The sequence below is a fragment of the Pleurodeles waltl genome, chromosome 8 (genome assembly GCF_031143425.1).
Source record: "Pleurodeles waltl isolate 20211129_DDA chromosome 8, aPleWal1.hap1.20221129, whole genome shotgun sequence".
Classification (NCBI taxonomy): domain Eukaryota; kingdom Metazoa; phylum Chordata; class Amphibia; order Caudata; family Salamandridae; genus Pleurodeles; species Pleurodeles waltl.
The window spans coordinates 1,352,098,838-1,352,112,247 of NC_090447.1; the positions used below are offsets into that span (position 1 = coordinate 1,352,098,838).

The 13,410-nt window shown below is 45.6% G+C and overlaps 1 protein-coding gene across 2 annotated transcripts in view; it reads right to left on the reverse strand.

Moving 5' to 3' along the window:
• DYNC2H1 (dynein cytoplasmic 2 heavy chain 1) overlaps nucleotides 1-13,410 on the reverse strand; it is a 1,541,159-nt gene that overhangs the window by 849,189 nt on the left and 678,560 nt on the right. For both annotated transcript variants that reach the window (XM_069202358.1, XM_069202357.1), the window contains exon 49: nucleotides 9,483-9,731. In XM_069202358.1, the coding sequence (XP_069058459.1) occupies nucleotides 9,483-9,731 (249 nt within the window). The remainder of the gene's footprint in view (nucleotides 1-9,482; nucleotides 9,732-13,410) is intronic.

The window sequence follows — 13,410 nt, forward strand, 5'->3', positions numbered from 1 at the left end:
GCGGTGAGGAAGAGGCGAAATGAAGAACACAGATGAAGAGCAAAGCAGAAAGAGAACGCGGTGAGGAAGAGGAGCGGGGCACAGAGGAAGAGCAGAACATGCAGCAAGTGGGCTGCAGAAAAGGAGCAGAGAGCGGAGAAAGGTGGCTACCAGAAGGAGGAGCAGAAGGCGATGGGAAATGGACAGCAGAGGTGCGGAGAAAGGATGGAGGAGAGAGCAGAAGACAGAAGTTCAGGGAAAGAGAGGTGAGTAGCACGGGGCTGGGCGAGGGGCTGGGCAGGGGGGCGGGGGGATACTTACGGTTTAGCTGGTCTTGCTGGGAGGTGTCAGGAGCCTGGGCAGGTGGAACCTGGTCCCAGCACCAGTGTTCTTTCCCTAAAACTGTACCTTTGTTTCCACAATTGGCACAGCCCTGGCGCACAGTTAAGTCCCTTGTAAAGGATACCCCTGGAACCAAGGGCCCTGTGGCCAGGGAAGGTCCCTAAGGGCTGCAGCATGTATTATGCCACCCTCAGAGAACCCTCACTCAGTACATGGACACTGCTTTGGAGCTTGTGTGTGCTAGTGGGGAGAAAAGACAAAGTCGACATGGCACTCCCCTCAGAGTGTCATGCCCAAAAATCACTGCCTGTGGCATAGTAAAGTCACCCCTCTAGCAGGCCTTACAGCCCTAAGGCAGGGTGCACTATACCACAGGTGAGGGCACAGCTGCATGAGCACTAGGCCCCTACAGTGTCAAAGTCAATTATTTAAGTGCAGGGTAGCCTTACTGAGTATATGGTCGGGGAGTTTGTCATTATGAACTCCACAGCACCATAATGACTACACTGAATACTGGGAAGTTTGGTATCAAACGTCTCAGCACAATAAACCCTCACTGATGCTAGTGTGGGATTTATTGAAAAATGCACACAGGGGGTATCTTAGAGATTCCCCTGCATGCCAGCCCAACTGCTAGTGCTAGGCTGACCGGTCTGTGCCAGCCTGCCACTTCCAGACGAGTTTCTGACCACATGGGGTGAGTGCCTTTGTGCACTCTGTGGTCAGAAACAAAGCCTTTCCTGGGTGGAGGTGCTTCACACCTCCCCCTGCAGGAACTGTAACACCTGGCGGTGAGCCTCGGAGGCTCAAGCCCGGTGTTACAGTGTCCCAGGGCACTCAAGCTAGTGGAGATACCCGCACCCCCGGACGTGGCCCCACTTTGGCAGCAAGTCCGGAAGAATAATGAGAAAAACAAGGAGGAGTCACCCCCTAAGCCAGGACCACCCTTAAGGTGTCCAGAGCTGAAGTGGCCCCCCCTCCTTGAGAAATCATCCATCTTGCTTTGGAGGATTAAGGACCAATAGGGATAGAGATGTGCTCCCCTCCCCAGAGGGAGTGGGCACAAGGAGGGTGTAGCCACCCTCAGGGACAGTGACCCTAACACCCCCCTAAATTTAGTATTTAGGGGCGACCCTGAACCCAGGTCTTTAGATTCCTGACGACCTCAAGAAAGAAGAAGGGCTGCTGAGCTGAAAACCCCGCAGAGAGAAGGAGACAACAACTGACTCAGCCCCAGCCCTACCGGCCAGTCTCCTGCTTCAAAAAGCTGCAAGAAAAGAAGCAACACGTTCTGCAGGACCAGTGACCCCTGAAAAGGCTCCAGAGGGCTGCCTGCATCACCGAGGACCAAGAAACTCCTGTGGACAGCGGACCTGTCCAAAAAGAAGATCAAGAAACCAACTTTAAAGAGACACACCTCACTCTAGAAGCGTGAGACCAACTACTCTGCACCCAACGCCCCTGGCCTGTGTCCAGAGAAACCAGCTAGCCAGACAGGATCCCCAGGCGACTACGACGACATGTCCACCCTGGGCTGACCTCTCTGCAACCCCACAACGACGCCTGCAGAGGGAATCCCAGGGACCCCCTGACCGCAACTGCACGGGACCAAGATATCCGACACCTGGAGAAGCACTGCACCCGGAGTCCCCAGGCCCGAGAGAAACCGACCACCAGTACAGCAACAACCAGAAGGCGGCCCTCACCCTTGCCCAGTCGGTGGCTTGCCAGAGAGGCCCCCCCTGTGCCCTGTGTGCAGTGCCTAAGTGACCCCCGAGTCCCTCCGTAGAGTTCTATTGAGAACCCGACGCCCTGTTGGCACACTGCACCCAGCCGCCCCCATGCCGCTGAGGGTGTAGTTTTTGTACCTACTTAGGGCCCCTCCAGTACTCCTCCAAACACCCCTGGTCTGCCCTCCGACAACGCGGGTACTCACCTGCAAGCAGACTGGAACGAGAGTACCCAATCTCCATAGTTGCCCATGTTATTTTGGCTCCTGTTTGACCACTGCACCCTGTGTTGCTGGTGCTGGGTGCTTGGGGTTGCCTTGAACCCCCAACGGTGGTCTACCTATGTCCCAGAGACTGAACCCATAAGTGTGGTACTTACCTCAGAAACTGTACTTTGCTTACCTCCCCCAGGAACTGTTGAAAATTACACTGTCCACTTTTAAAATATCTTTTTGCCATTTTAAAGAAAACTGTGGTGAGACATCCAAGGACCTAAAACTAAACAGTCTTCACAAGGGCCCCAAACCATGCTCAGGAAGGTGGGCCCAAGCCTCTTCACAGTCCACAAATGGGTATAAGGGTAAAAACTTTGATCCAAAGAAGGCGTGGTGTCACACCTGTAGACAGCATGAACACCAAACTGAGGGACAAGGCCTGTCCCAAGAAAAGGCACACAACTTCTACTCCAGTTAGCACTGGAATAGCCAGTCTCCAAATGGGATCAACAGTGTGCCCAGAGCAAATCAGGGTTCACACTGAAGCTACTTCAATCTCTGAGGGTGGGGTGGATATAGCCACACTAGTTCCCTAGCCGCCTAACATGCAAAAATACAGGCAGCAGCTCTTGATAAATGGGACAAAGGTAGAAACCCTGAGGGATACAGGTGCCAGTGTCACTATGGTGACAGAAAAAATGGTTTCCCCAGGACAGTATTTGGCTGTACAAACATATCTAGTCACCAATGCTGACAATGAAATTAAGGTCCATCCCATGACAATGGTGACTTTAGAATGGGGAGGGGTTACTGGCCTGAAACAGGCAGTTGGCCTCTTTTGCAATCCCACTAGTGTTTGCTAGGGAATGATATGGAGTCCTCAGCATGGGCTGAGGTAGAACTCAAAACCCATGCAGCCATGCTGGGTATCCCTGAACTGCTGTGTTTAAAAACAAGAGCAGAGCACAGGGTGAAAAAAAAGTGTTGGAGCCCGGAATAACAATCCGACCTTCCAAGTGAAAACATAAGAGGACTGGGGGACCAGCCTCTGTACAGCACAAGAAACAGGACCTCATCCCAGGAAGATGTCCTATCCCCTGAGGGAAGTGAGTCCATTGAGCTAGAACCTTACCAGGTAGAGCTCTTGGACTCAGGGGGACCCTCAAGGGAACAGCTGTGTCAGGGATAAAAGACTTGTCCCACTCTTGAAGACCTGAGACAGCATGCTGCTCAGCAGGAGAAAGGAGATGTCAGTGGCTCCCACAGGGTCTATTGGGAGGATGGTCTCCTTTACACTGAGGCAAAAGATCCCAAACCTGGTGCCACTAGGAGAGTGGTAGTGCCTCAGGAGTTTAGGGAGTTTGGCCCATGACATCCACCTAGCTGGGCATTTGGGACAAACCAAGACATGGGACAGATTAGTGAACCATTTCTATTGGCCCAATATGTCCCAGAAAGTAAGGGAGTTTTGGAGCTCCTGTGTCACCTGTCAAGCAAGTGGCAAGACAGATGGCCATCCAAAGTCCCCCCTCATTCCTCTTCCAGTGGTGGGGGTCCCCTTTGAAAGGGTTGGTGTGGACATTGTGGGTCCACTTGAACCTCCCACAGCCTCAGGGAACCAGTATATACTGAGGGATACAGGTGTCAGTGTTCACCACCGAACTCCAAGAATCAAAGCGTACCCGCGGATGTTTAGAGAAAAGATGGAGGAACAGCCAAACCAGCGAAGATCTCATTACCGTCAGAGCCGCAACCGCCGCCCACTGCCAAAAAATCAAGAACGAAAGGAAAGATGCACTCCGGGAGCGTGTCAACTCCTCCACACACAACCCTAAGGAACTCTTCACAGCCATCAACGAGTTCACAGATCCTCCCTCTGAAACCACCAGCATCCCCCCCGTCACAGGACCTCTGCAACAAACTCAACACCTTTTTCCAACGCAAGATTCAGGACATCTACGACAGCTTCTTCCTGGAAAATCCTGGCACCGTAACCTGTGACCGACCCACCCCCCAGAACCCACCCAGATCGTCTAAAGCTGGTCCACGCTCACCACGGAGGATACAGTCAGCATCATGAACAGCACCCACTCCGGAGCCCCCCACGGATCCCTGCCCACACCACATATACTTCAGAGCCAGCACATCCATTGCCCCGAGCTCCGAAACACAATGAACTGTTCCATCAACACTGGCACCTTCCCCCAGGACTGGAAACACACCGAAATATTCTCTCTCCTGAAGAAACCTTTGTCCAATCCATGAGAATTAAAGAATTTCCGGCCCATCTCGCTGCTACCCTACCCCACCAAAGTACTAGAGAAAGCAATCCGCGCACATCTACGGAATTTCATTGAGGCCAACAACTCCCTGGACAGCTCCCAATCTGGCTTCTGCCGCAGTCACAGCAAGGAGACAGCCCTCCTGGCAGCCACTGATGACATCCGATTACTCTTAGACCGTGACCACACCGCAGCGTTCATACTCCTCGATCTCTCAGCAGCCTTTGACACAGTGTCCCACAGCACTCTACGGACCAGACTCAATGATATAGGAATCTGCGGAAGAGCCCTGGAATGGATCCAGTCCTTCCTCTCCGGGAGGATGCAGAGGTTCAGACTCCCGCCCTACACATCCAGACCCACAGGAGTCAGCTGCGGATTTCCCCAAGGCTCCTCACTGAGTCCCACACTGTTCAAAATATACATAGCCCCTCTCGCAGCCATCATCAGAAGCCATGGTATAAACATCGTGTCATATGCCGATGACACACAACTCTTCATTTCCCTCACCGAAGACCCAGACAGGGCCAAAAGGAACTTCCACTCAGGAATGGAAGCCATCGCCACCTAAATGAGAGAAAGCTGCCTCAAGCTCAACTCCGACAAGACTGAGCACATCATCTTCGAAACGCAACATCAGCTTGGGACGACTCCTGGTGGCCCACATCTCACAGCGCCCCCCTTACACCGACTAAGCATGCCCACAACCTATGCATCATCCTCGACTCCTCCCTATCCATGACCCGCCAGGTAAACTCAGTCGCCTCCTCCTGCTGGCACAGACTCTGCAAACTTCAGAAGATCTTCAGATGGATCACCGCAGACTGTTGCAGGACAGTCATCCATGCCTTAGTCACAAGCAAGCTTAACTACGGCAACACCCTCTACGCCGGCACCTCGACTAGAAACATCAAACAAGTACAACTACGCCACTGCCAGACCTGGACCTTCCACGCCGAGAACACATCTCCCAACACCTGAGGATCCTCCACTGGCTCCTGGTCGAGAAACAAATACCTTCAAGCTACTCAGCCACACGTACAAGGCCATACACAACGCAGGACCAGCCTATCTGAACCACCACCTCTCCTTCCACACCCCGCCAGATCCCTCCGCTCTGCCAAGACGGCCCAGGCCACCAATCCTCGCATTCGTAAAACCACCTTTGGAGGATGATCCTTCACCTACATCGCAGCAAAGAGCTAGAACAACCTCCGCCTGCACCTCAGACAAAGCCCATCGCTCACCATCTTCAGGAAGAACCTCAAGACGTGGCTCTTCGGATGAAGCCCCTCCACTCCTCCCCAGCGCCTTTAGACCCACACGGGTGAGTAGCCGCGCTTTACAAAAACTGATTGATTGATTCAAAACAAAATAGAAAATGACAAGAAAGAACAACTTTTCTGCTTTATGTTACCTGAGGACCTCAGGTGGAACACTAATGGAAGTGATCCAACCTCTTCCCCGAGCCTTTCTCTCCCAGGACGTAGTGCAAGAACTTCATAAATAATTTCCCTGAATATGTCCAATGGATAATTTGGACTTTGGGCTGCTAACAAAGCTGAATGTATCCAATGGAGGTTTATTTCAAGGAAGTATGAGTGGAGAGGATGCTGTGTTAGAATGAGCTGCTGACCAGAGGTTAAAATAACCCATTAAAATAAGTTTCATTTAGAGAACCTTTGTGACCTGCATATGTTTTGTGGATTTGTGAATTCATGGAGACTACTAGAGTCTGCTGGAGACCATGCTTCAAAAGAGTTTGCAAGCTGAAAAAGTCCTGTAACTAAAGAAGTCTTTAGGACATTCTGAAGAATCCTATTTCAAGTACTGGTGGTCCTTATTACAAGTGATGGGAAATACTGCAATAATCTCACGGAGGAGCAGTGTGCACCAAACAGGAGGATCTGCTTCATGCCAGACCCACCGGCCTACATTCTAGAGGACACTTTGTCACAAATATGTTTAGTCCCAAAATTCCTTTCCTGTCTCTGCTACATAATTAGACAGAAATTTATTTTTCCAAATATACTATCTCAAATATGCCTTATGGGCATTGTTTGTGTGAGAGATTGGGGTGTTGGTTGACTGGAGTGTGAAAAATCCTTTGCAGGGTGAACCACAAAAGTCACTAAATTAACCTCTGCTTAACCCTAAACATCCCAAACCAATTTAGAAAATGAGAGAAAATGTTAATACATTTTAATAAACCATGAGAATACAATTAGTAGAACTAGAGTTCTGACTTTTTAAAGTTTAAGATTTGAAATAGCAAGTCCTCAGTTTTAGAAAATGGACACCTGGGCACCTTTAGCACCACAACCAAAGACCCGGCAGTGGAGGGAGACTTCTAGAGGGTGCAAGACAAAGTACAGGTTTAAGATGGGGGGGGTCACCTGTTATATCCCTGTGACTCAAAACAGGAGACCGGGAGTACTAGCCTTTGGAGTCACTTCTGGAGTCCTAGGTGTATGTGTTGATGTGGAGCTCTGCAGCTGGGTTGGCCTCTGAAGGTCTCAAGCAGGCAGCAAAGCAGTCCTTCCAGGCACAGCACAGCAGCAGTCTGGCACAGCAGCAGACTGTCCTCAGAGTCCTTCCAAAGGTCCAGTAGTGAACTGAGGAGCAGGTCTAAGAGTGCTCTTTTTGTACCATGGTGCCCAGCTCCTAGAAGTTGGGAGAAGTCTAAAGAAGGGATCTCAGAAGTTCCAGGAATTGCCTGCCTCCCCTGACTCCTTGTTTGCTCCACTGACAAAACAGAGTTGTTAAGCCTGCTGTGTGGTGGAAGAGCCCAGCCTACACAGTTGCAAGTGGGGCTGTGCTTAGCTCCACCCTCCTATCCTGTCAGTTAATGGCCCACTCAGGCTCTGCTTATCCCCTTATTGTGTGACCGTCTGGGGTGAACTCACAAAGGCCCAACTGTCAGTTAAATCCAGTCACAAGTCCCCTAAGACAGGTTATAGGCACAGAGGGCTAGGGCAGGAAAGTACCAACTTTTTAAAAGTGGCATTTTCAAACTTGTGATCATAAATCCAACGTTACCATTAAAGAGGGGTTATCATTACAGGTTCATAGGTACCAAACATGATATATCTACCACCTCTCATTTAAGAATTACAATTTATTAATTCTAATAAGCAATCCCCAATGTTACCCTATTAGAGGGGTAGGCCTCTCAGTAGTGAGAAAACACAGAAAACCAATTTGGGAGTTTTTCACTACTAGGACATTTAAAACTAAAAAATACATGTCCTACCTTTTAATTACATAACACTCTGTCCTATGAGCTACTTAGGGCCTAACTCAGGGGTGCCTTATATGTATTAAAAGGGGAGTATAAGGCTTGGAAAGGGGGTTTAAATGCATAGTCAACATGGCAGATGGACACTGCCGTCAGGCTGCAATGGGAGGCCCGGGCCACGTTTTAAGGTGCCACTTAAGTGGGTAGCACAATAACTGCTGCAGGCCCACTGGTAACATTTAATTTACAGGTCCTGGGTTTATGGTATACCAGTCTACAAGAGACTTACATGTAAATTAAATATGCCAATCAGGTAAATGCCAATCGAACCATGTTTAGGGGAGTGAGCACATGCACTTCAGCACTGGTTAGCAGTGGTAAACTGCAGAGTCCTAATGCAGAAACAATGGAGGCAAGCAGTCAAAAAGTTTGGGGGAAGACCACCCTAAGGCTGACAGGTCTAAAAGTGTGTTTATAATTTAACCCATTTGTAGTCAAACAAAGGGTATTTGTCCTCTAAGGACTTTTCCCACTTATCATTTATTTCATTTCTACAACAGTTTTATCACTTTTGATCTTTTTTCCTTACATTCAGCATGGAGCTTTTTGTTGTATATTTCATAAACTGTACTGATGCATGCATAGCCAATTTGCTACACAAAACACATTACACATTTTTTCTCAAGATCGGCTTGTTGCTCTGGTCAACATACCAATGGTGAGCCTATGGAAAACTTGTTAGTACCTGTTTACCTCTGTGGATTGTTCGTTTTCAAACAGTGTAGGAATTAATTCACAATCACCATCAAGAATGTGACATCTCGGCCCTAAAAGTCCACAGTCAGATTCCCAAAACCAGCTGTTGCAGCTCAGAAACATATTGGGCTGTTTTAACACCTGTGTGATTCAATCATTTTGACTATTGATCTGGGCTTTAACATTTGCTAATTTTAGTAGCTTGGGTTTGTAATTGTGATCAATTAGGATATATTAACGTGCTGCACTCGAACTTCAAATAATGACTGTGAAAACTAAAAGCAGAATGGCTTGTTCTATGAGTCAAACATATGTGATTTCCTTTCTTATGTTATCCAAAACCCAAAGGGTATGTAGTGTCAGTTATGCTTTCAACATGATTTCCCCCACAAGTACGCCACTGAGAGTGACTTCAAGCTTGAGCCTCTACAATTTGGCAGACAAGGCACAAAAAAGATAGTAAAAAGTACAATTAGTGAGATTTGGCTTAAGCTGTGAATTGCCTCTTCATTCTTGAAATGTGTTTGGGGGCATATCATCATGTGTTACATTATTTTAACAAACTTAATTATAACTTGGGTCTGGACCTGCTAAAACTATGATAAAGTAAAACACTGTTCAGGCATTAGTATTTTGGATAGCCATGCAGTAATTCATGGAACATAAATCAAAATGCCAGATGTTGCACCAAAAAGACAAAGTTTTCAAAAGGTAACATAAAAATGTTTTAATTAGCTAATGGTACCATTAGCAAACCCAGTAGTAACATTGATAATAACATCACAATGGTTAAAGAAGAGAGGGAAATTAGCATATGAAACTTGGACGTATCGCCATCAAATACTCATTTTCCGAAATTTCTACATACATCCGTTTGTACATATGCTTGAGTGTCCACACAATTACATCTTGGTTTATAAAACACAGAAACAAGGCATACCTGTTTTAGATCAGTCTTGAACTGCTTTAATTGGTAGCCTCTGGAGATCCTGGGAGTGAAAAGCATAGCTCCATGCATGTGGCTAACTAATCCTGTAATAGTTCGACGACCAACACCACTGCGCCCAGCCAACAACAATGATCCTCCAGGGAAACTCAGGACTCTGTCTATCCTGGACATGTAATCAAGGACTTCATGGAAAAGTAAAAGATCAAGCTCCTTATTATCTCTGCTGTATTGGATAATACCCTGTAAATAACAGTATAGATAGTTCCTATTATTAGTGCCTCACATTACAATTATTCCACTTCACAATGCTTAGTCAAACACACTACATGTTCACCAAAGGATCAACTGGACATTATTTAGATCATTCAATTCATGAGGAAGGACCCAAACTAAACATTGTCTAATAATGCAACATAAACAATAATGTGAGAAGAGGCTAACGATCTGTAAGACTGCAGAAATACTTTGCAGTCTTGTGGAGGTGTATACACTCATTATTATTAAGCTGCTGCTGCAACCTTTAAACCAATCTCAGAAATTATACCATAAAGATAAGTAAAATAAAAAATAAACCTTAAACATTCAGTGTAGTAATGGTTTTATTGGGTTACGAAGGCCGTATATGTCTTATCATGGCCTATAGCAATTGAGAAATGGAATAGATACTTACCTGTAATCCTAGTTCTCTTCCAAGGGAATCCTCATAAAAGCCATAGGCAATGGATAGTGCTGCCCATGAGCAGGGATCCTGGAATAGTTTACAAAATATACATACATACCAAACTTTGTACAACAATACTTTACATATAAGTTTGCAGCATAAAGGCAGGTTAACAAAAAATGGGCAAATTTTATTGAATTTTCATTTTTAAAAAGAAGCCTTTTACCTAAAATTCAGACATTGACAAAAAATGACCATAGTAGATTTTTCACAAACCTATTCTAAAAGGAAAAGGGAAGGACATGTGTGAGATGGTTAGCCAATAGACTGTAATGCAAAGCATGGCAGAGAAAAACTGGCACCATGCTTTTAAGAAACTCACAATGCATCCTGTATCCCATCAAGTCTCACAGGTGACAGGTCAGGCCATTTGTATGGAAATTAGAGAATCCTGGCTGGAAAATTGTTGACAGCTGTAATAGTTCCTGTCCAGAGAGGTGGAGTGGGAGGGTTGCTTATGACTTTGATGAGGATTTCCCTGGAAGAGAACTAGGGTTACAAGTGAGTAACTGTTCCTTCTCTTACAGGGGATCCTCATCAATAGTCAAAAGCACTGAATAGAATAGCAAGCCCATCCTATAAAAAAGTGAACATGAAATAGAAACAGCTCCAACAATCACTGAAAAGGTTTCTCAAAGAAGCCTGCACTACTTGAGTATCTATTCTGGAATCGGAATCTAGACAGTAGTGTCTACTAAAGGAATGAACACATCCTCAAGTAACAGCTTTACATATTTATGAAATGGGTACATTTGTAAGAAGAAATATGGTACCAGCCTTTCCCTGAGTGCAATGTGCTTTAGGTCTACCAGGTATGGGTGTCTTAGCTATCTGGTATGAAAGAATTATACAGGAAAATATCCATCTAGAAATGGACTGTTTTAAAGAAGGTAAGCCTGTTCTTACTGGACCATAATTTATAAAAAGACAATCTAATTGATGCATATTCTTGGTTTTGTCTTAATAGACTTTCACAACTCTTTTTTGATGGATTAGGAAAGAATGTTGGTAAAGAACTAGTTTAATTAATGTGGAAAACTGAAACAACCTTAGGTGTTTGTGTTCTCATTACTATGGAATACAGGTTATGGTTCAGCAGTGCAAAGAGTTTGAATCTCACTGTCTCAGTGGTTTTGTGAATTGGTTCAAAGGGGAGTTCCATTAATTTAGATAGAACAATATAAGCTCCTAAGAAGGAAAAGGGGACTTAGGTGAGAATACATTGTAATACCTTCTAACAAATCTTTAATCACAGGCATTCTAAAGAACAAAGTTTGTGACGAAGACTTCCTATAGGCAGTAATGGTCACAAGGTGTATGTTAATTTAAAAAAGTGTAAACCGGACTTTTCCAAATGAAGTAGGTATTGTGTCAGTTTTTCTTCATGACAGGAAGACAGATTGTGGCAGTTGTGAATACATCAATTGCAAAAGCTCTTCCACTTAAACGCATATGTTTTTCTAGTGGAAGGTTGTTTAGGTTCTCGTAGAATGTTCATGTAATCATGTGAAAGACCTAGGAAACCATATTGCAGGAATTCAGGAGACAAGCCGCTAAGTTCAGTGCTGGAAGGTTGGGGTGTAGGATCTGGCCCCCAAACTTGTACAGGCGATCCTGTCTGTACAGCAACTTCTTGAGTGGTCTCTCTAACAGGTTAAGGAGGTCCATTAATGACCACTGACAATGTCATTCTGGTGGTATAATTATTATTCTGGTCTTGGAACAGTAAAACTTGATCAGCACTGTAAGTATGAGGAGAATTGGTGGGAATGCGTAAAGACATTTCTTTGACCTGTCTATCAAAAGGGCATTCCCCTTCGACCCTGGCTGGTAAAAGCTGAAAGCATAATTTTGAGATTTTTTTTTTTGTGCATTGGCAAACAAGTCCATTTGAAGATATTCCCATGCTAGGAAAATTTCTTCCACAATTCTGTTGCTTAGAATACAGTCATGATTGTCTTGGAACCTCCTAATGAGAGTGTATGCTTCTATGTTCTACTCACCTGGGAGATGGACAGCTGTGATTGTCAAATTCCTTGTAGTGAGCCATTTCCATGTAACTTGCCACTCTAGGGATAGAGGTCTTGAATGTGCCCCTCCTTGCTTGTTCAGGTAGTACATTGCTGTTGTGTTGTCCATCTGAACAAGCAGAAAGTCATTTTGAGTGCCAGAAGGAAAGATTTTAAAGTCAGGTGAACTGCTTTCAACTCGAGCATGTTAATGTGATAGGTCTTCTCTTTGTATGACCATAACACTTGAGTTCTTAAGTGGTCCAAGTGTGTCACCATTCTTGGAGAGATGCATTAGTGACCAGAGTCTGTACTGGGAGATGCTGATGGAATGAGGTCCTTTTAATCCGATTTTGTGATTTGGTCCACCATGGAAGTGGCTGAATGGCTGATTGTGACAGGGACAGTTTCTTTTCCCTGCTGTTAGAGAACTGGTTCCACTAGTCCTCTAGAAATCGCAGTAGAGGCCTCCTATGAAGTCTGGCAGGAGGAACCAGAAAAATGCAAGAGACAATTGGTATTTGTTGAGACGTTGGATGAGGAGTTTGTAATGGAATGAGACTTTCACTTGGATTGATTACAGTTCTTCCTCCGCAGGATACACTTTTTCAGACTGTGTATCCCTTATAGTTCCAAGATAATGTATTTTTGGGACTGGGGCGGTAGTGGATTTTCTGAGGTTTACCTGAGGGCCTAATTTTTGCCCTTTTGAGGCACACTTCAACACAGTTCAGTGTTTCTTTGGAGAATGCTCCTTTTATAACAAGTAATCTATATAAAGAGAGAGAAATATATTTTGTTTCCTTGGATGTGCTGCAATGATAACCATACATTTCGCAAATGTTCTAGTAGATACCTTTAGTCCCAAAGGGAGGCCTTTGTATTGAAAATGGCATGAGCCTACTGTAAATCTTAAGAATTTTCAATGCTTTTTATGATCGGATGTGAAAGTAGGCATCTTGAAGATCTATTGCACACATCCAGCCTCTTTGATGTAGTTGGGGGTAGATCAAGTGTAATGCAATCAATTTGAATTTCTCTTTTCCTTTACCTGTTCACTAACCTGAGGTCGAGAATGGGCCTGAATTCTTCTTTTGGTCCTTTCTTTCAAACCAGAAAGTATGGGTAATAACTTCCCAGTCCTTTCTGGTGAAAAGGAACCCCCTCCACTGCATTTTTCTGTAGTAAG